Raw genomic sequence first — 20,284 nt, 5'->3', positions numbered from 1 at the left:
ATTACAACACGAATAGTCTAAAGCGTTGGCATGAGTTCTAACACATGTATATAGACAGGAGTCCTTAGCCGCTCACAGACGCACAGGGAAGAGAATCAAGATGAGTCACTGACAGAAATACAGAGATCTCACCAGCAGAGAGGTAAGGGGAGACTACGTCACTGGCAGAGAGATATGGATATCATTTTACGTCACTGGCACTGAATGTGGAAGTAAGACATATACGTCGCTGGCACTGAGAAATAGGAATAAGACATGTTACGTTACTGGCATAGAGATCTTGGAGTGAGATATGTCACGTAACTGGGATAGATATATGGGAGTAAGACATGTTACGTTACTGGCATAGATATATGTGGGTAATACATGTTACGTTACTGGCATAGAGATCTGGGAGTAAGACATGTTACTTTACTGGCATAGAGATATAGGAGTGAGACACGTTACGTTACTGGCATAGAGATATGGGAGTAAGACATGTTACGTAACTGGGATAGATATATGGGAGTAAGACATGTTACGTTACTGGCATAGAGATATGGGAGTAAGACATGTTACATTACTGGCATAGAGATATGGGAGTAAGACATGTTACGTTACTGGCAGAGAGATATGGGAGTAAGACATGTTACGTTACTGGCATACAGATCTGGGAGTAAGACATGTTACGTTACTGGCAGAGAGATATGGAGGTAAGACATGTTACGTTACTGGCAGAGAGATATGGAGGTAAGACATGTTACGTTACTGGCAGAGAGATATGGAGGTAAGACATGTTACGTTACTGGCAGAGAAATATGGAGGTAAGACATGTTACGTTACTGGCATACAGATCTGGGAGTAAGACATGTTACGTTACTGGCAGAGAGATATGGAGGTAAGACATGTTACGTTACTGGCAGAGAGATATGGGAGTAAGACATGTTACGTTACTGGCAGAGAGATATGGAGGTAAGACATGTTACGTTACTGGCAGAGAGATATGGAGGTAAGACATGTTACGTTACTGGCAGAGAGATATGGAGGTAAGACATGTTACGTTACTGGCATAGAGATCTGGGAGTAAGACATGTTACGTTACTGGCAGAGAGATATGGAGGTAAGACATGTTACGTTACTGGCAGAGAAATATGGAGGTAAGACATGTTACGTTACTGGCAGAGAGATATGGAGGTAATCTTGCAACAACGGTATGGAGATATGGGAGTCATCTTACGTAACTGACAGAAAGATATCTATGTCATCTTACGTCACTAGCAATGAGATATGAAGATCCTCTTACGTCATGGGCAGAGGTATATGAATGTCATCTTACGTCATTAGCAGACAGATATGGGTGTCATCTTACGTCACTAGCAGAGAAATATGAGTAATCTTGCGTCAGTGAAAGGGTGATATCGAAGTGAGACATCTTACTTTATTGTTATTGGCAGACAGATTTGGAAGACATCTTACGTAACTGGAAGAGAGATTTGGAAGACATGTTATGTCACTGGAAGAGAGATTTGAGAGGAAGTCATATTTATCACTATCAAAGATATGGAAGGAAGTCGTATCATATGATACAGAACATAGCTTTGGTAGGGGCTCGTGGGGTGTTCAGTCATTGTCAGAGACACCGTTGGATCAGTTAACACGACTTCGCTCGAGCAAAATTGTGCAAAGACGTTATCATTATGAAATCTTGACAGCCACATACAGAATGAAATCATTCTCTCTCTCTCTCTCTCTCTCTCTCTCTCTCTCTCTCTCTCTCTCAGTTTGTTGATGCATTCACCCATGTCATAAGGAACTCATGGCCAGTGACATTAAAGTGTCAAAGCGTCAAAAAAGCCCCCCCCTCTCTCTCTCTCTCTCTCTCTCTCTGTCTCTTTCTCCAGTAAAACAAAGATTCATATTTGTCACAAAGCTCTGATCGCTATAAAATCTTCGTGACATACATGGAAAAGAGAAACAGTAATTACAAGCTCATTCAGCCCGAGAATATAAAAATCTTCAAAAGGAAAATGGTATTTACACGTTCATTCAGTGTACGTTTACATCATCAAATGAAAACTACAAGTTGAATAAAAACAAGAACAAACGGCGTTTAAAAGACAGACCTCGCTGACATTGAAGTTCAAAACGTCTGGAACAAAACGAGGACTGTTGTCGTTGTCATTGAGGACCCTGACAACAACAGTTGCGTTGTCGGTGAAGTATCCGTCTGTCACCATCACCTGTGCATCAATACACCTTGTTGTTCACCTGTCACTTCTATATATTACAAAACAGATTATAAACCAGAATATACGTGTTGTCAGTCTGAGTGCTTCATACTAACTACAGAGATGAAACTGAGATTTCAAATATCAATTTTATAAAATATACAGACGTCAATGATGGAAACTTTTGATTCGTTCTGATAGCGATGGTGAGATAGCTGACACTTTGATGAAAACTGTGTTTTTAAATATCTATGGGTATATTTATAATCAAGATATTAAAACAAAACAAACACGGCTGGTAAAAATCCACCATCATTCCAATCACCGCTTACTGCAAACTGCATGTGTGGTGTGTTCACTGAATGCAAGTCAGTCTTAAAAGGGACTTGTCCGTCTGCTTCACTGAACTGAACTGAACTGAAATTTCAGGGTGAGTAATTAAAGTAAGATACGTCCACAACATTATCATTAGTCACTGTGTGCAAGTCTTAGAAACGGTATCAGAAAATAGTTATCATCTTTAAAACAACAGCTAAACAAACACGTGAAGAAGACTGAGATACGTTTGAAGTATTCGTTAAGAATGACAAGATAATGGACTGAAATTTCTTGGAACAGAACTGAAAACTGAAATGTTGTCCATATAGCACCGTGAGCAGTTTTCTGAATAGAGTACTTGTTAGTATTCATTATTATCATTATCATCAGCAGTAGCAGTAGCAGCAGCAGCAGCAGCAGCAACAACAACGGCTGTAGTAGTTGTAGTACTATATCTCGACATTTTCGGTCCAAGTTGAAAACGGGTTTTCATGAGTTCACGTTTGTGTTCCCAAATAGCTACCTCCCTTCTGGTGGCGCTATGATGTCGGTGCATGCTTACCGTCAGTGTGTACAGGCCATTCAGGCTTGCAGTCATGTTCTCAAGGTCTACGGTCCGCTGAAGTGTGACCGCCCCAGTGGTGGAGTTCACGGTGAATGCACCTCCTGAGTTGTCTTCTGCTGGCAGCACACTGTACGTCAACTGAACAGGGAAACGAAACAGGTTTCTGTTACACTCTCAATCACTGTGGGGAAAGAAGGAAGAGGTGATGGAGGGCTGAGGGAGAGACTGACAGAGCCAGAAATACATACATACATATATGTGTGTATATATATGTATATATTATATATATATATCTGTATATACGAAAGAGAGAAAGAGAGAGAAAGTCATGGAGAGAGAGAGGAAGACAGACATACACATTGAGATATTTACTGATAAAGATAGTAACAATGAGAGATAGCGAGTGAACATAAACACATCCGCGCGCAAGCGCGTGTGCGCGCACAGACAATCACACACACACACACACGCGCGCGCGCGCGCACACACACACATACACACACACAAACGCCACACACACACACACACGCAGAACATACCCCCGCCCTCCATACACATTACCGTGGGATCGATATCCTTGTCCTCAGCATATACCCTCAATGGCAGACCGGCGGGCACAGTGAGGACGGGATCGCCCATACGCGCGGCTTCACTGATCTGCCCGTCATAGCGCTTCTGCAGAAAGCTGGGGGGCCAGTCATGGGCATCGCCAATCACCACTGTCACCTGCACGTGCACAACAGTGCACAGCTTTGGTTAGGTGGGTTGCTTGAGGTTTTCTTCTTCTTTTTTTGTGTTGTTGTTGCTGCCACTGTTTCCACTCTCTCTCTCTCTCTCTCTGCTCTTTTCTGTTACTGTCTCCGCCTGTCTGTCTTTCTGACTGTCTTTCTGTTTTCGTGTTCGTGTTCGTGTTCGTTTTTCTTATTCATACTCTCTCTCTCTCTCTCTCTCTCAAAAGCAACAACAACGAAACAAACCAAACAAAAAATACCGACTGCAACAACAACGGAACAAAACAAAAAGTAAGCTCTCCTTGATTTCAGTGTGGCAATCTTTCTTTCAGTCTTCACTCACACACAAATCAAATCATAGATAAAACAATACATTATACATGTGTAATAAAGGAACAGACTTCCTGCTTACGTTGACATAAAAACCAGCACACGGTGTGCTAATAAGGATGGGATGACATGCGCATGACAGGATTACACTCGTGTTGTAAACTGGTCTGGATCCTCGTCACGATAACAAACATACTGTAAAGGAATGTTCCGATGCACGATGATGATGAGGGATTTTGTTTCATGGCGATTGTAGACATTTATGATTCACGATGAACGTAAAAGAAGATGACCAATGAGTGTTCCGCGGGTGAAGTGCAGTCCTTCAGCGTTCCAGCCAGCTTACCTGCGCTGTTGCCCAGGCATCAGTGGGATGGTAATGTGCAAGGACCTCCACAGTGTACTGAGGTGTTCTCTCTCTGTCCAGGGACTTGCTCACCACTATGGTACCCTGAAGAAGGAAAGTATCCGTGAACATTCAGTACCTACATCCATTTCCTGGAATCAGCTCTGAACTGATCACACATCAAACTTTATTGTCAAAAGAACGTGCTCTCATTTTCTTCTGTTTTTATTATTATATGATATATAAACAAGAGAAGAAAAAAATACTTGGATATAGCTTTCTTTGCCCTTTTAGTTGATTGTAAAATCCTAGCTGCTGAGGATTTTTTTTTTAATTTGAAAAAGGAAAAGGAAAAGGTAAAAGTACTCTCTCGCACTCTCCCTATTTCTGCGTCGGCGGCTGGTGGTGATTTGGGTATTTATTCATGAATGCCTGCCGTTTATTTTCTATATTTTCTTTGGCGTACATACACACACACACACACTCTCTCTCTCTTTCTCTCTCTCTCTGCGCGCGCGCGCGTGTCTGTGGTGTGTGTGTGTGTGTGTGTGTGTGTGTGTGTGTGTGTGTGTGTGTGTGTGTGTGTCTGATAGCGTGGAAGCGTTTGTGTACGTTCGTGTGTGCGTGCATGCGTTCGTGTGTGTGCGTGTGTGTTTTCCAGCGTGGTTGCTTGTAATGTGTGCATGTGTTTGTGTGTGTGTTCTTATGAGTGTATGTGTTCCATTGTGTGTGTGTGTGTGTGTGTGTGCGTGTGCGTGTTCGAGTGCGTGCGTGTGTGTGTGTGTGTGTGTGTGTGTGTGTGTGTGTGTGTGTGTGTGTGATTATGTGTTTCATTGTGATTATGTGTGTGTGTGTGTGTGTGTGTGTGTGTGTGTGTGTGTGTGTGTGTTTGCGTGCACCTAGATATTCTTCTGTAAATGTATCTTACCGATGATTCATTGATGGCAAATGGAAGCTGCGGATCAGCTGTCAGTATGGAGTACGTTGTGTGGTTGTCCCCCTTAGTGGAGTTCATGTCCACCACCAGGTGACCCACGGGCACACTTTCGTTCACATTCACCGTCAGAAAAGGAGGACAAAAAGTGATGACGTCATCATCAGAAACGGTGACGGTCAACACAGTGTCCGAGCAGACGTTCTCATCCAGCACCGAACATGCACGAAGTCCTAATGTGTAGTTCCCAGGCTCGAGGGATCCTTGGTAAAACATATATTTGAATACTTTAAAAACACATCCATACGTGCGTTATGGAGACTACTACCCATTCAAACAGCCAACGATCTAACCAACCAACCAATCAAACAAACTTCTTCTTCTTCTGCGTTCGTGGGCTGCAACTCCCACGTTCACTCGTATGCACACGAGTGGGCTTTTACGTGTATGACCGTTTTCACCCCGCCATGTAGGCAGCCATACTCCGTTTTCGGGGGTGTGCATGCTGGGTATGTTCTTGTTTCCATAACCCACCGAACGCTGTCATGGATTACAGGATCTTTAACGTGCATATTTGATCTTCTGCTTGCATATACATACGAAGGGGATTCAGGCACTAGCAGGTCTGCACATATGTTGACCTGGGAGATCGTAAAAATCTCCACCCTTTACCCACCAGGCGCCATCACCGTGATTCGAACCCGGGACCCTCAGATTGACAGTCCAACGCTTTAACCACTCGGCTATTGCGCCCGTCAATCAAACAAACAACTTCCGGAACAGTGATCCATTTCTCTAATCTTCCATGGCATAGCGCTTTGAAAATAAATGCATTTTTCACAACTGTTCGTTTTCCTCCCCTGTATACATACCCGTACAGTTCGGTACATAATTGGCTCCAAACCATACGAAAAAGAAAGAGAGAGAGAGGTGGAACGGAAACGGAAGCTATAACCACAATGGTGTAAAGATGAACAATCATTAACATATTGATAATGCAACGTAGGTAAACAATAAAGCGACAGTCCTTCGACAAACGGCAATCGATTGAAGCTCGAATGCTCTGTGCAAAGACGCATTACTACAATGTCACTTTCACGCCACCTACAAGCAACAATAGTGGAGTGTTAGCCTAGTTGTAACGCGTCCGCCTAAGAAGCGAGAGAATCTAAGCGCACAAGTTCGAATCCAGCAGTGGCCAGTATTTTCTCCCCCTCCACTTAACCTTGAGAGGTGGTCTGGTCGCTAGTTAATCGGAAGAAACGATAAACCGAGGTCCCATGTACAGCATGCACTTACGCACGCTAAAAAACAAACAAACCCACGGCAACAAAGGGGTTGTCTATGGCAACACTCCGTGTAAAACAATACACTTCGATAACAAAACAAATGAAATTGCAGGCAAAAAAAAAGGGTGGCGCTCTCAGTGTAGCGACGCGCTTTTCCTGTAGACAGCAGCCCGAATTTTACACAGAAAAATCTGTTGTTATAAAAAGAGCAACAAAATAGGCGCTACCGAACACCACCGACGTGACTCAGCAGCAGTGCAGGGTCTCCTCTGGCGCAGGTGTGTGGCCTCCTGGCGACTTGGCATCAATAGTTCCCTATGGACTGCCGGCACTGGGACAGCGACAGACTAACACGGGTGTGGCCGTGTATCATGGAGGATTCAGAATGAGCGGCGTGGGAGTAACGCCACTGAAAAGGTGCAGATGATGGGGCGGCAACAAAAAAACAACAAAACCACAAACACACAAAAGAGAAAAGAGTAATAGAATATAATGTCCAATGTCCTCCTCACCGTTCCTCTGAAGCAAGCCCGTGTCGCTGTTGATGAGGAACAGGTGGGTGTAGTTGAGCAGAGAGTACACCACGGCGGTGGGCGAGCTGCTGGACGTCTGCAGAATGTCCTGGGGCCGGGCGTTGACCTGCACGTCTTTGCACAGGCTGTTGGCGGTCAGGTGGACGTTGGGCAGCGAGTCCGGCCACTGGGGCGCCTCCACCACGTCCCCCACCGTCACCGTCACTGTGGCCGTGTCGTTCTTCGGCTCGTAGGAGTTGTCTGTGGCCACCACGACCAGTCTGTGACAGGGGAGAAAGGCGCTGTGATGATTAGCTTAAAACTTTCCATGCTTTCCATCTTCGATGTTTTACTTTTCGGTATGAACAATTCTGACTGAAAGCAAACTAAAACCACATATACTTGTGTGTGTGTGTGTGTGTGTGTGTGTGTGTGTGTGTGTGTGTGTGTGTTGTGTAAATGTGTGTACGTGTGAGTGAAATGTAGTGCACACGCATGTACATGTCTGACAAGTACTGCAACACACGCACGCGCGCGCGCACACACGCACACACCACCACCACTACCACTACTACCATCACCGAATAAAACACATTTTCTTCCTTGTTCATCTTCCTCGTCTTTTTTCCCCTGATATTTTGTTCACTCTTATTATCTCCCCCACCCCCACACCCCCCCTTTAAATTCACAATACATCGATCATAATGAAACTGATTAAAATGCGTGGCAGGACGTTCAGTTCCCGCACTGTTTCTGCTAATGTACCCCTCCATACGCCCTTCACTTTCTTTTCTTATATATACGTACATCAAATCATAATGACTAAAAAACAAAATGTCAACTGCTATCAATATATAACCATGCATGAAAAACGCAAGTGAAAGATTCATCATCCACCTTAATTTAAAACTCGGCTGATTCTACTTTCTATCCACTGTAGTTTAAAACTCGGCTGATTCTACTTACTTAATCGTCTCTCCATATTTCTTGCGTCCATAAAGGTTCTCCCGATTCGCATGGATTACAACAGTTTCCTAAAGAACAGGAAAAATTGGTACCTGTAAGAAGCTTTCTGTTCATGGTCCAACTTCTGCTGCAGTGACAGCCGTCCCGTTGTGCCGTCCAAGCCGAACGTGCCTTGCTCGTTCCCACTGTCGATGGTGTAGCGAACTTGTCCTGAGGAACCTGTGTCCGGATCCTGCGCTGTCACGCGCCCCACCACAGATCCCACGGGCTCCTCCTCGCTGATGTTGAAGGAGTACAGGGCAACGCTGGAGCCAGAGGCGTCCACAAACACGGGAGCCGAGTTACTGTCCGTGATGACCACGTGCAGGGTCGTGGAGTTCATCTTGGGGGGAGCCGAGTTGTCCGATACCGTGACCGTCACGTCGTAGTCTTTCTGCAGTCTGCGATCGAACGGAGCAGCCACGGTGATTTCCCCTGAGGAACTGTTAATGGCGAATTTCCCAGAAGGAGACGCCCCAAAATAGAAAAGGAAGCTTCTTCTGTGTGTGACGTCACGGTCTCGCGCAGTGACGGTCATGACATGCGTCCCCACCGTGGCGTTTTCGGGAACGTCAACTGAACTCGAAGACACTGATATCTGGAAAATGAAAGGCAACAGCATTTTTGAAAGAAGTTTATCATACAAGCAAACATGAATTTATCAACAATAGTGTTACCAGTTTAATATAGAAAAATAAAACAAAATAAAATTAAAAAAACAAAACAAAAAAAACAGGAAGGAAGGTCACTGGCTAAAACAAACGAAGGGGGGTGGATGCTGGGTATGTTCCTGTGTCCATAACCCACCGAACGCTGACATGGATTACAGCCTCTTTAACGTGCGTATTTGATCTTCTGCGTGCGTATACACACGAAGGGGGTTCAGGCACTAGCAGGTCTGCACATATGTTGAACTGGGAGATCGGACAAAATCTCCATCCTTTACAAACCAGGCGCCGTTGCCGAGATTCGAACCCAGGACCCTCAGATTGAAAGCCCAACGCTTCAACCACTCGGCTATTGTCCGGGCTGATTTGAAAGGAGAGCTAGCTAAACTCGGAAGGGACAAAACAGTCACTATTACTCCGTGATAAATGGCGATTGCCCATTGGACAGTTGATAGATCTTACAAAGAAGCTCGCACATTCCAGCCGCCGAGGCGAAGTGGTCAGCGTCGCGGACTGACGGCTGGGAGGACGCGGGTTCGAATCCCAGCGGAGGTGGGTTTTTGGGCCCGTGGCCGGCTCCTACCCAGAGTTGAGAGTGCTGTGGGCTTAAATGGGGAGACTGGGACCACACAGTCGAGTGTCATCCACTTCACGGATGCATCTTCGGGTGTGTTGCTCTAATTACCTGACCAACACTGAAAGTGTTTGTATCTCTCGGGCCTGGTTAACGCCGGGATATCATTATGACAGGAAGCGTAGAGTACAGCCTTGTCATGCAGTCCCAAACCAAAATGGGTCTCCATAGCAACATTGTCATCGTCATCGTCATCGTCATCCTCTCCTCCTTCTTCATCATCAATATAAACAAAACAGTCTCAAAGTCTGTGGCCTTTCATGCCCTGCTCTCATGGTGACCTCAGTTTCGATACTCCTCCACTTCCGTGCTTCGGGTGAGTCCTTTCAGTTTCTTCAGTGTCGGCAGATTCATGGGGGGCTGTTGTTTGAGGGACGTGGTGGCGGTCTCCACTCTAGGAGGGTCGCTCACTCAGTCTGGCTCCGCGACTAAGTCGTTAGTAGGGGGCTTAGTAGGTGGTGTCCTAAGTACGTTAAATCAGAACAGACACCACTGAACACCACCGAAGTGACTCAGCAGCAGTGCAGTGTCTCCTCTAGTTTGTGGCCTCCTAGCGACCTGATATCGATAGTTCCCTGTGGACTGCCGACGCTGAAACTGTAACGGACGAACCCTGGTGTGGCCGTGGTGTGGCCGTGTATGGGGGAATCTAAATGAGCGGCGTGGGAGTAATGCCAATGAAACGGTGCAGATTATGGGGCAGAAAAAAAAGAAAAAAAAAAGAAGCTCGCACATTTTCTTCCTTCAACAAAGAATCCCAACACTGTGGGGCTTTCACGAGAAAGCTGTCAACAAACCACCGACACGATCTTACCTGTGGGTAATTGTCGTTGACGTCCAGCACAGTGACGTTGAGGAATCCGACGGTGGTTTGACTGCCATCGGACACGGTGACGGTGGCAGTGATGTGCTGCTCAGTCTCGGCATCCAGCGAGCCGTTAGTGACCAGATCTGGTCCTTTCAACACCACCCATCCCGCAGGACTCACGTTCTCCAAGGTGTACGTCAGGTCGGAGCTGGGCGTGTCCTCGTCTGTGGCTTGGAGCTGTGGCAACACACCCGCACGTTAGTCAGTTATACGGATGATTGTATTGTATTGTATTGTATTGTATTACTTTTTTTTTGTCACAACAGATTTCTCTGTGTCAAACTCGAGCTGCTCTCCCCAGGGAGAGCACGTCCCGACACTGAGGGCGCCATTCATTTTGGGGGGTTATTTTTTCCCGCCTGCATTTTTTTAGATTCTCCTATCGAAATGGATTTTTCTACAGAATTTTGCCAGGGACAACCCTTTTGTTGTCGTGGGTTCTAAGTGCATGCTGCATACGGAACCTCGGTTTATATTCTCATCCGAATGATGCATTTTTATTTTCATTTTCAACATCCCTTATCATCCTGCCACCAGAACCCGGCCAGCCGACCCTACCTGGCTGTGAACGCCGCCATATCAGAATGCAGTCGGAAACGCAACGGCATCAAGCAAACAACAGTAGACATAGTCGTGTATAGACTATGTTTTCACGTGAAACAGTCATCATAAGACATGTTCACTGTACATCAACTGTGTTATGCGTTTGACTCAAGATGACACAAAAATGATGAGTACGGTGACTACGTATTGACGATTTCAACAGCACTCAGTAAATCTTTCAATGCGTGAAATTGAAAGCAAAAGAAACCCCACCTAAACATTAATTTCTATTGAGTAACAATACTTTGTCTGCAATAAAACTGATTTACCTTTACGAACCAACTATATGTAAAATGAATAAAGGATTGCATTGCCATCCCAGCTGTAACATGAGATCAAGAGAATGCAGCAAAGAGTGGTGTGTGATTTGGTGTAGTATAAGTCGTGAATGACTGCTGTATATCATATGGACAGACGCATACAGACAAAACATGAAACTACAACTTGAAAATATAAAAGTATGGTTATATTTCAAATACGTTTTGTAACTTTGACAAGTTCTGCATCCAAGCCGTCGGTATTTGTGCTGTGGTCAAATATTTCTCTAAATTACATCGAATGTAAGTTCTCACCCTAATCATTTTGGGGGAATTCCACTATTCTCAACCTTGAAAGTTCTTGTGGGATTTGTTTTTGCTCAGTGTGTTTTTTAACGAACGATTATAGGCTGCGCTTGCACTGCTTGTGTTATTGTTTGCTCACCTGCTCGCTTACCCCGTTAGTTTTTTGTGTGTAATTTCAAAATGTTTTGTTAGAACCAGATATAGTTTACATTGTAATTCTTTTTTTTTACGTTTCCTAGAGGCTGTTTCGTCTTGTGATAATATCCTCAAAAATCTGATATTCTGATGATGTTTTCAGGGGCTGTATAAGTAGCGAATCAGCGATCATTTGCTTGTCTGATCAGCTCAGTAAGGATTGTTGTATGACGAAATGTGACGCACCCGCAAGACAGACGTTCCTGACTTTGCGTCTTCGTACACAGAGCCTGTGATATTGACTGGGGAAAAGAATGGTGCTCGGTTGTTGACATCCTCCACATTCACGATCACTGTACAGTACGCAGACATTGCTGGCGACCCGCCTGAAAAACAAAACAAAACAGGGAGGCAGTCAGTAAAGAATGCTGAGCACGTGCAGCCCTTAATTCAGATTTATGAGTTTGGTAATGTGACATAAACAATACAGATTTACATTGGTGATTACTGGCACCACCAAACAGAAATCGACCAGATAACTTGTAATGTGTCCACTGTCTCGGTTTTCAACATTACTTTGTATTTCTGAGGTTTTCGTTTCAAATGAGAATAATGTCTATTAATTTTTCCATCGATGGTGGATTTTCATTAACATTGACATGAATTGTCGCTGGTTTTGGTTCTGTGTGAGAACTGTACGTATTTCGAAATGTATGTCTATGAAATGGACACACGCACACACACACACACACACACACACATACATACATACATACACATGCCCTCTCTATGCCCTGGATAACATACACACCTCCCATTCCACCAACACAAAAGCACATCCCTAAACATACACCCATTCCAAACCCTAAACCGAAAAATTCACAATCCGTATATTTCACTTTATCATATTCCAACGTATTCATTTATTTGCATATCTTATTTATCAATTCATTTTTTTATGTAGATTTTACAAAAATCTAGGGTAGGCTCTCAAGACCTGACCAGAGCGTTGAGTTTACGCTGAGGAAAGGTATCTGCTCCTTTTTATTGTTAACACACACACACACACACACACACACACACGCACACGTGTATATCTCTCTCTCTCTACATATATATATATATATATATATATATATATATATATATATATATGTGTGTGTGTGTGTGTGTGTGTGTGTGTGTGTGTGTGTGTGTGTTTATACAGCAGATGTGGAGCAGAGTACACGGATCAGTCTGCACGCCTTGGCACCTCTTTGAAACTGAAACTGAAACTGAAACCCTCACCATCCGTGGCCAAGATGACGAGTGTGTACTGACGCCGGACGTCATAGTCGAGACAGGCGTAGGGGTGGACTTGGCCTTGCTGGCAGGGCAGGAGAGACAGCAGACCCGTGGTGGCGTTCACGGCGAAGGGTCCCCTGTCCCCCTCAGGTGGGGAGGAGATGCTGAAAGTCACCTCTCCGTCCAGCCCCCGGTCCCTGTCTGTCGCGTTGATCTGTCAGACACAAACATCAGTGGGTGGATTGGTTGGTGGGGTGCGTGGTGTGATGGGCGGGTGTTTGGCTGGGCGAGTGTTTGGGGTGAGCGGGTGAATGGATTTCGTTTGTGGTGTGCTGCATGTGTGTCTGGTTGGGTGGGTGGGCTGATTGGTATGTGATATAATGGGCGTGATATGATTGGTATATCATACGGTATGATAGGCGGTCGTGTGGTTGGCCAATTGTTACGTTTAGGTGGGTGGGTGAATGGATTATTGGTGGGTTGTTGGAGTGGGTGGTGTGATGGGCGGGTGTTTGGCTGGGCGATTGTTACGTTTAGGTGGGTGGGTGAATGGGGTATTGGTGGGTTGTTGGGGTAGGCGGTTGTTTGGTTGAGTGTGTTGTTTTGAGCAGTTGGTATGCGGTGGGGTGGACGAATATTTGGGTGGTTGGTAGGTGGATTGGAGGGGAGGGTGGATGTTTTGTTTGGTTTTGGTGTGTGGGTGGGAGGTTGGATTGGAGTCTGGTTGGTTGGCTTATTGTTTGGTTTCTTTGTCTGGATACATGCGTTAGTGATTTGGTTAGAGGTGTGGGTAAGTGGCAGTTTGTGTGTATGTTGTTGTTTTTATGCTGATTTTGGTGTTGCTGTTGTTTTTTGGAGAGTGGGGGTGGTTGGATGGTTAGTCAGTTAGCCAGTTGGTTGGAGTTAGCCACAAGTCATTCGAAATGTGTTTGTTTCTTTCAATGGGTATGTGCGTGTATTTGGTCTCTTCTTAACATACTAATCAGTTTACTCGTTTGTTTGTTTTTATCAGTTTACCTGTTTATCATTATAAGTTTGGTCGTTTTAATTTATTCCCCTTGTCGTTTTCCGATCCGAGGTGACTCAAAATGAAAATCGTGAGATACGTCTGACTTCACATTTATGGATGCTACACAAGCAAAGACACAGACACACACAGACATACACTCATACACAGACACAGACATCACACACACACATAACTCCTCCCCCGCCCCCACCCCCAAACACACACACGTTCCTTCCCCCACTCACCACCACCACATCATCCCCGCGAGTGTTGTTCTCCTTCACAGCGGCGAAATAGACGGCCTGGCCCATTTCAGGAGCGTACTCATTCACCATGGTCACACTGACAGTGACACTGGCTGTGGATTCGAACTCTCCATCGCTGACCACTACGCCAAAGACGTGTGCCTGCAGGCTGTCGTCAGCGTCACGGTCCAGAGAGCCGTTCACCATCAGGCTGGGTGGGTCCCCCTCCAGCCTGAAGTCTGCTTTGTTTGTTGGGCAGAGTGAACACATGGGCAAACAGGTTGAGATTGTGTGTGTGTGTGTGTGTGTGTGTGTGTGTGTGTGTGTGTGTGTGGTGCGGTGGTAGTTGTGGTGATGGTGGTGGTGTGAATAATTGTGTATGTGTGTGTGTGTGTGTACGTGTGTACATGCGTGTATACGTGTGTCATGTGTTAGAGAGAGAAAGAAAGAAAGAGAGTGTGTGGTCTGCGTTCGTCCGTGTGTATGCGTGTATGTACGTGCTTGTCTGTGCATGCATGCGTGCGTGCGTGCGATGAGTGTGTCTGAATGCACGCGCATGTGTGTTTGTATGTATATGTGTGTGTGCTTGAGATAGGCCTTAAATAATAAATTTTCTACAGTTTCAAACATTGCAGGCGAATTCTTAGCCGCTGTTACCTTCAGACTCTCTCCTATTCACACACAGAAACAAAAGACATTAAAAGCAGGAACAACAACAACAACAACAACAACAACAACAACAACAACAACAACAACACACACACACACACACACACACACACACACACACCAAACATACAATACAAAAAACAACAACAAAAAAACAAAAACCCAGCCGACAAACCACCCAACCAGTCCACAAACATCCTCACAGCTTCCGCTGTTGGTCAGCCAGTAGTCCAAGTGGTCACTGTCTTGGTCAGTGGCGCTGATGACCCCAACGCTGACCCCTTTCTGTACAGTCTCGGCCACCGTGAAAGTGTACGGGGCTGAGGTGAATTCAGGGTAGTTCTGGTTGACTGCATCGATGGTCACCTTCACCCGTGTTGACTGCCATCTACAACACGGAAAACAATTACTGTGTGGTTTTGTCACTGCTGAAGGTATAATGTGACCTTTACAGTGAATTTATTTTCACAGACTGAAAGCAAAAACGAGCAGTGATAGATGTTCATTCAAACAATTAAAGAATGTTTCATACATACATATACACAAACATAATAACCAAATCATCGAAAGTTGAGGAATCATTATACAAGACTCACCGTCGGGATTCTTTGGGAGCTTTGTCGTCTGCTTTGACGTCAAAGAAGACAACTCCCACGTCTTGCTGTGTCAGATTCCTGGCTAGAGTTATGACCCCTGTCGTAGAGTCCACAGAGAAAGCATTCACGACAGTGGCTGGGTTGTCATTGGCATTGATGCTGTAGGTAATTTCGCCATTGTTTCCGCTGTCAGCATCGGTGGCGTTCACCTGTAAGAAAGATTTAATTCATTGAAAAGATACCGTCGAAGCTTTTGGCATCTTCTAGATCATATTCAAAGCGTGTAAACAATTAATTCTGACTGTATTATAAATACTGCCTGTCTGACAGTACTGTAATCATAAAGCCCGTCAATTATCACGTCCTTAGCATTGGATTTTTTTTTTTTAATACCACAAAGGCTTTTAACAATTTGCCTGTGCCATATATAAAAAATGCGACCAGCTGAATTGTATGTGTGTGTGTGTGTGCATGCGCGTGCGTGCATGTGTGTGTTCGACCGACTCAGACACAGTATGAAGATGAAACTTTCAAAAATTTCAACAGTATTCAGATGTTTCTCCAGTAGGTTAACTGGAATCGCCTCTGACAATCGTAAAAAAAAAAATAAAAAATCATTTTAAAAATATTTTTAAAATAGACAAATAAAAAGACCTCGTTTGACGAGCTAGTCTTTCATTCCTGCCACGGATGTTAAACTTTCCCACCTCTTTCTCTGTCTCTGTCTCTGTCTCCGACACACACACACACACACACACACACACACACACACACACACACACACACACACACACACACACACACACACACACACACACACCCTTCTCAAACCCCTTCCTATCGTGATAACTCACACTCTACCACGCACGGAACTGGTCAGAAAACATACAACGCTTGTCAGAAACACTAGAAAACATACGACGCCCAATAACAACAACAACAATAATAATAATAGTAATGATAATAATGATGTACATTCAAATAGCGCCCTTTCTCTCTAAGAGCTCAGGGCGCTTTACATGATAGAAAATCTTACAAATTACATAAAAATCATTCATGACCACTCTTTGTCAAAATCCCTCCCTCCCTCCATCCACTCTCCCTCTCCCACTCTTCAGTGAGCAGACATAGTTGGTGTTGGAGAAGAAGTAAGCTGAGAGTGTTTATCGATAGTTTCAGTTTCAGTTTCAGTAGCTCAAAGAGGCGTCACTGCGTTCGGACAAATCCATATACGCTACACCACATCTGCCAAGCAGATGCCTGACCAGCAGCGTAACCGAACGCGCTTAGTCAGGCCTTGAGAAAAAAGAAAAGAAAAAAAAAGGTGAATAAATAATAGATAAGCTTACATAAATAAATAAATAAATAATAATTATGATATAAAAAAGGTAGCCTAGTAGTAATGATAATAATAAAAAATATTAATAATGATAAATAAATAAATAAATAAGACAACAATGATGATAGATAAGCAAATAAATGTAAAACATGAAGACACACATTCACACATACACCCACACATGCATAACAGATATGCACCAAACATGCAGTTTCACAGATATGAAAGCACAGTGAAAATTAATACATATAAACGCACATGAGCTCCAACACAAAAAAAGATGAGTATTATAGTAACACACCCGTCCGACGGGAGTGGCGACCAGGGCTGTCTGGTTGAGGGAGAAGCGGTAAGGCTGGCCGTGGAACACAGGGTTGTTGTCATTGACGTCCTGCACTGTCACGTTCACCACACTCAGGTTGCTCTTCTTCTTCTCCGCAGTCTGGTCCTCTTCGGCGTACACCTGCCCACAGCCGCATCCCTTCTCTTGTCTGCGCGCTTGTGCTTTGTGCTTGTGCTTGTGTGTGTGTGTGTGTGTGTGTGTGTGTGTGTGTGTGTGTGTGTGTGGTGTGTGTGTGTGCGGTCTGGTCTGGTCTGTCTGTGTGTCTGTCTGTGTGTGTGTGTGTGTGTGTGTGTGTGTGTGTGTATGGATGGATGGATGGATGGATGTTTGTATGTGTATGGATGGATGGATGTGTGTATGTGTGCATGTATGTATGTATATGATAATTTATGTATGTGTCTGCATGTGTGTGTGTGGATGGATGGATGTTTGTATGTTTGTATTGTATCGATGGATGAATGGATGTGTGTATGCTTGTATGTATGTATATATATATATATATATATATATATATATGTGTGTGTGTGTGTGTGTGTGTGTGTGTGTGTGTGTGTGTGTGTGTATGAATGGATAGATGGATGGATGGATGGGTGAATGTACGCATGTACGCATGTATGTTTTTTCAACTTGTACATGGCAATGCAGAAGATTAATACGTTTTGTGCGCACGCGCGCGCGCGTGTGTGTTGGTGTGTGTGTATGTGTGTGCATGCGGGCGTGCGTGTGTGCGCGCGCGCGTGTGTTCGTGAGTGACAAAGCGCGTATGCCTATGTGCACATATGCCAGCGCGCGAGCGCACGTGCGTGCATGTGGTGGTGGAGCGGCAGACAGCAGCCCTACGTGCAGGAGGTAGAACTGCCGGGTCTCTCTGTCCAGGGGGCCGCTGACCGTGAGGATGCCCACCGTGTGGTCCGTGCTCACACTGAACGGCACGCTGCCGTTTTCCTGCACGTGGAACTGAAAACTGCTGTTCGCTCCCTGCAACCACAACACACCTGCCTTGTTTATTTAACCAGAGAACTTTTCTCATCCGTTCCAGGGAGAAACAAAAAAACACTTCATCACACCCCCCAAAACAACAACAACAACAAGCAACCCACCAAACAAAAAACAACACTTCTGGGAAAAGTCTGCTTGATGATGATAGTATTTCTGCCATAAAAAGATTGTTTCTGTGAGTTTTATTTTTTCTAATGCTCAACAAGAAAGAAAAGGTCTGGGCACATCACTCCGTTTTTTTTTTTTTTGTGCATCATCTCCACTGGCTGCCTGTCTCGCAGAGAATGAGCACAAGATCAGCACTCTATGTTATAAATGTATTCACAAATCTGCTGCTTCCTATCTCTGTGGCTGCCTTCACCTCTACACTCCATCTAGCTCTCTACGATCGGCTTCGGATCCACTCTGTTCATGCATACCCAGATTCAAACACTTCACTGTTGGACGCCGTTTTTCTCTGTCTCTGGACCTTGCATTTGGAATGAACTTCATCTTTCGCTTCGTCAGGTATCCTCACTAAGTTCTTTCGTCTGGCCTTAAAACCCACCTCTTTCCAAGATAGCCTCCCTCCCCTGCCTTTTCTTTGTCTTCAGTTTCTCAAGCTTAGAGTTATACATGCGTGTTAATGGCTGGTGTGAAAGCGCTTTGATTTGTCTTTGCACAAGATTCAGCGCTATATGAATACTTGTTATTATGTTTCGTTAACATATTATCATCATAGCCCTGTGGCAATATCACCAATTTGAACATAATATGCTCCATCAGAAAGATGATAGCCTATATCTGATCATGTTTACTGCTTTCAAAATGTGGGCCTTTCCTGTACATGACGCCTATGTCAGTAGCCCCCCCCCCCCCCACACACACACACACACACTTCCCCCACACACACCCAAAAACAAAAACAACAAAAAACAAAAAAAAAACCCACCCACACCCACAGCTTTAAACACACACACACACACACACACACACACACACACACACACACACATAAAGAAGATTCGAACCTGATCTGCGTCAGAGGCGGACACGGTGAGAACCACGGTGCCAGGGGGGGACCCCTCCAACACGTCACCCGAATACGTCACGCTGGACATGACGGGAGAGTTGTTGTTGACGTCATATACCGTCACCGTCACGCTGGCCACGGAGAAGCGGTCTGTCGGTCGGTCGGTCTGGTATGCCTGTTTGACGTCACACACAACATGATAATAATAATAGTAATTGTAAAGAGAGCTCAAAGCGCTTTACAATAAACATTAAACACACACACACACACACACACACACACACACACACACACACACATACACACACACGCACACACGCACACACACACACACAACCTTACCCTGACGTTGAGGGTGAACTGACCAGGGTCCAGCCTCCCTGTGACCTGAAGGGACCCGTTGGTCAGCACCGTGAACCTGTGCTCCTGGACCTCCGTGCCTGAACACACACACACACACACACACACACACACACACACACACACACACACACGTTATGCAAAGTCATCGCGAATGAATGTGCATGTACGTCGATCGTTGCATGCACAGGTGCGATCACACACACACACACACACACACACACACACACACACACACACACACACACACACACACACACACACACACACACACACATTCATGGTACCTGTCCGGAAGCGAAAGAAATTTCAAAAGACGATGTCATTTCAAGTTTTAAGAAATACCCATTCAGTCCACCAACCAAACAGTTAATCAATAAATCCACCAAACACTCAGTCAATGAATCAGTTAAGCAGTCAGTAAACCAACTAACTAACGAACGTATCGATTAAATCAGCTAACCAAATCCAAGCACAGACACAATGACAACTCAGTCCACCAACCAACCAACCAGTCACCACACAGATCAGTCAAACAACAGATCACACGGTCTCCTCGCGGCCAGAGCTCACTTGGGTCAAGCTCGAAGAGGACTTCAGCGTTCAAGGTGTCCCCGTCATGGGCGGTGATGGCAGGCTGTGTGGTGAAGACCTCCCCCTGGTACACCTGCAAAAAGAAGGTTCCCATGAATTTAACATGGTTCCGTTCAGTTCAGTTGC

General features: G+C 45.0%; 1 protein-coding gene across 5 annotated transcripts in view; it reads right to left on the bottom strand.

Moving 5' to 3' along the window:
* Positions 1-20,284, bottom strand: part of LOC143279593 (protocadherin Fat 4-like) — a 99,850-nt gene that overhangs the window by 46,749 nt on the left and 32,817 nt on the right. For all 5 annotated transcript variants that reach the window (XM_076583667.1, XM_076583668.1, XM_076583665.1 and 2 more), the window contains 18 exons: positions 20,138-20,231; positions 19,547-19,644; positions 19,203-19,379; positions 18,034-18,171; positions 17,152-17,313; positions 15,512-15,720; positions 15,119-15,303; positions 14,247-14,485; positions 12,996-13,206; positions 11,955-12,094; positions 10,354-10,584; positions 8,291-8,835; positions 7,233-7,513; positions 5,426-5,694; positions 4,498-4,602; positions 3,652-3,816; positions 3,088-3,228; positions 2,103-2,219 (listed from right to left, as the gene is read on the bottom strand). In XM_076583667.1, coding sequence (XP_076439782.1) covers positions 2,103-2,219; positions 3,088-3,228; positions 3,652-3,816; positions 4,498-4,602; positions 5,426-5,694; positions 7,233-7,513; positions 8,291-8,835; positions 10,354-10,584; positions 11,955-12,094; positions 12,996-13,206; positions 14,247-14,485; positions 15,119-15,303; positions 15,512-15,720; positions 17,152-17,313; positions 18,034-18,171; positions 19,203-19,379; positions 19,547-19,644; positions 20,138-20,231 — 3,507 coding nt within the window. The remainder of the gene's footprint in view (positions 1-2,102; positions 2,220-3,087; positions 3,229-3,651; positions 3,817-4,497; positions 4,603-5,425; positions 5,695-7,232; positions 7,514-8,290; positions 8,836-10,353; positions 10,585-11,954; positions 12,095-12,995; positions 13,207-14,246; positions 14,486-15,118; positions 15,304-15,511; positions 15,721-17,151; positions 17,314-18,033; positions 18,172-19,202; positions 19,380-19,546; positions 19,645-20,137; positions 20,232-20,284) is intronic.

The sequence above is a fragment of the Babylonia areolata genome, chromosome 1, assembly GCF_041734735.1.
Source record: "Babylonia areolata isolate BAREFJ2019XMU chromosome 1, ASM4173473v1, whole genome shotgun sequence".
Taxonomy (NCBI): Eukaryota; Metazoa; Mollusca; class Gastropoda; order Neogastropoda; family Buccinidae; genus Babylonia; species Babylonia areolata.
This window is presented reverse-complemented; position numbering and strand designations above follow the sequence as displayed.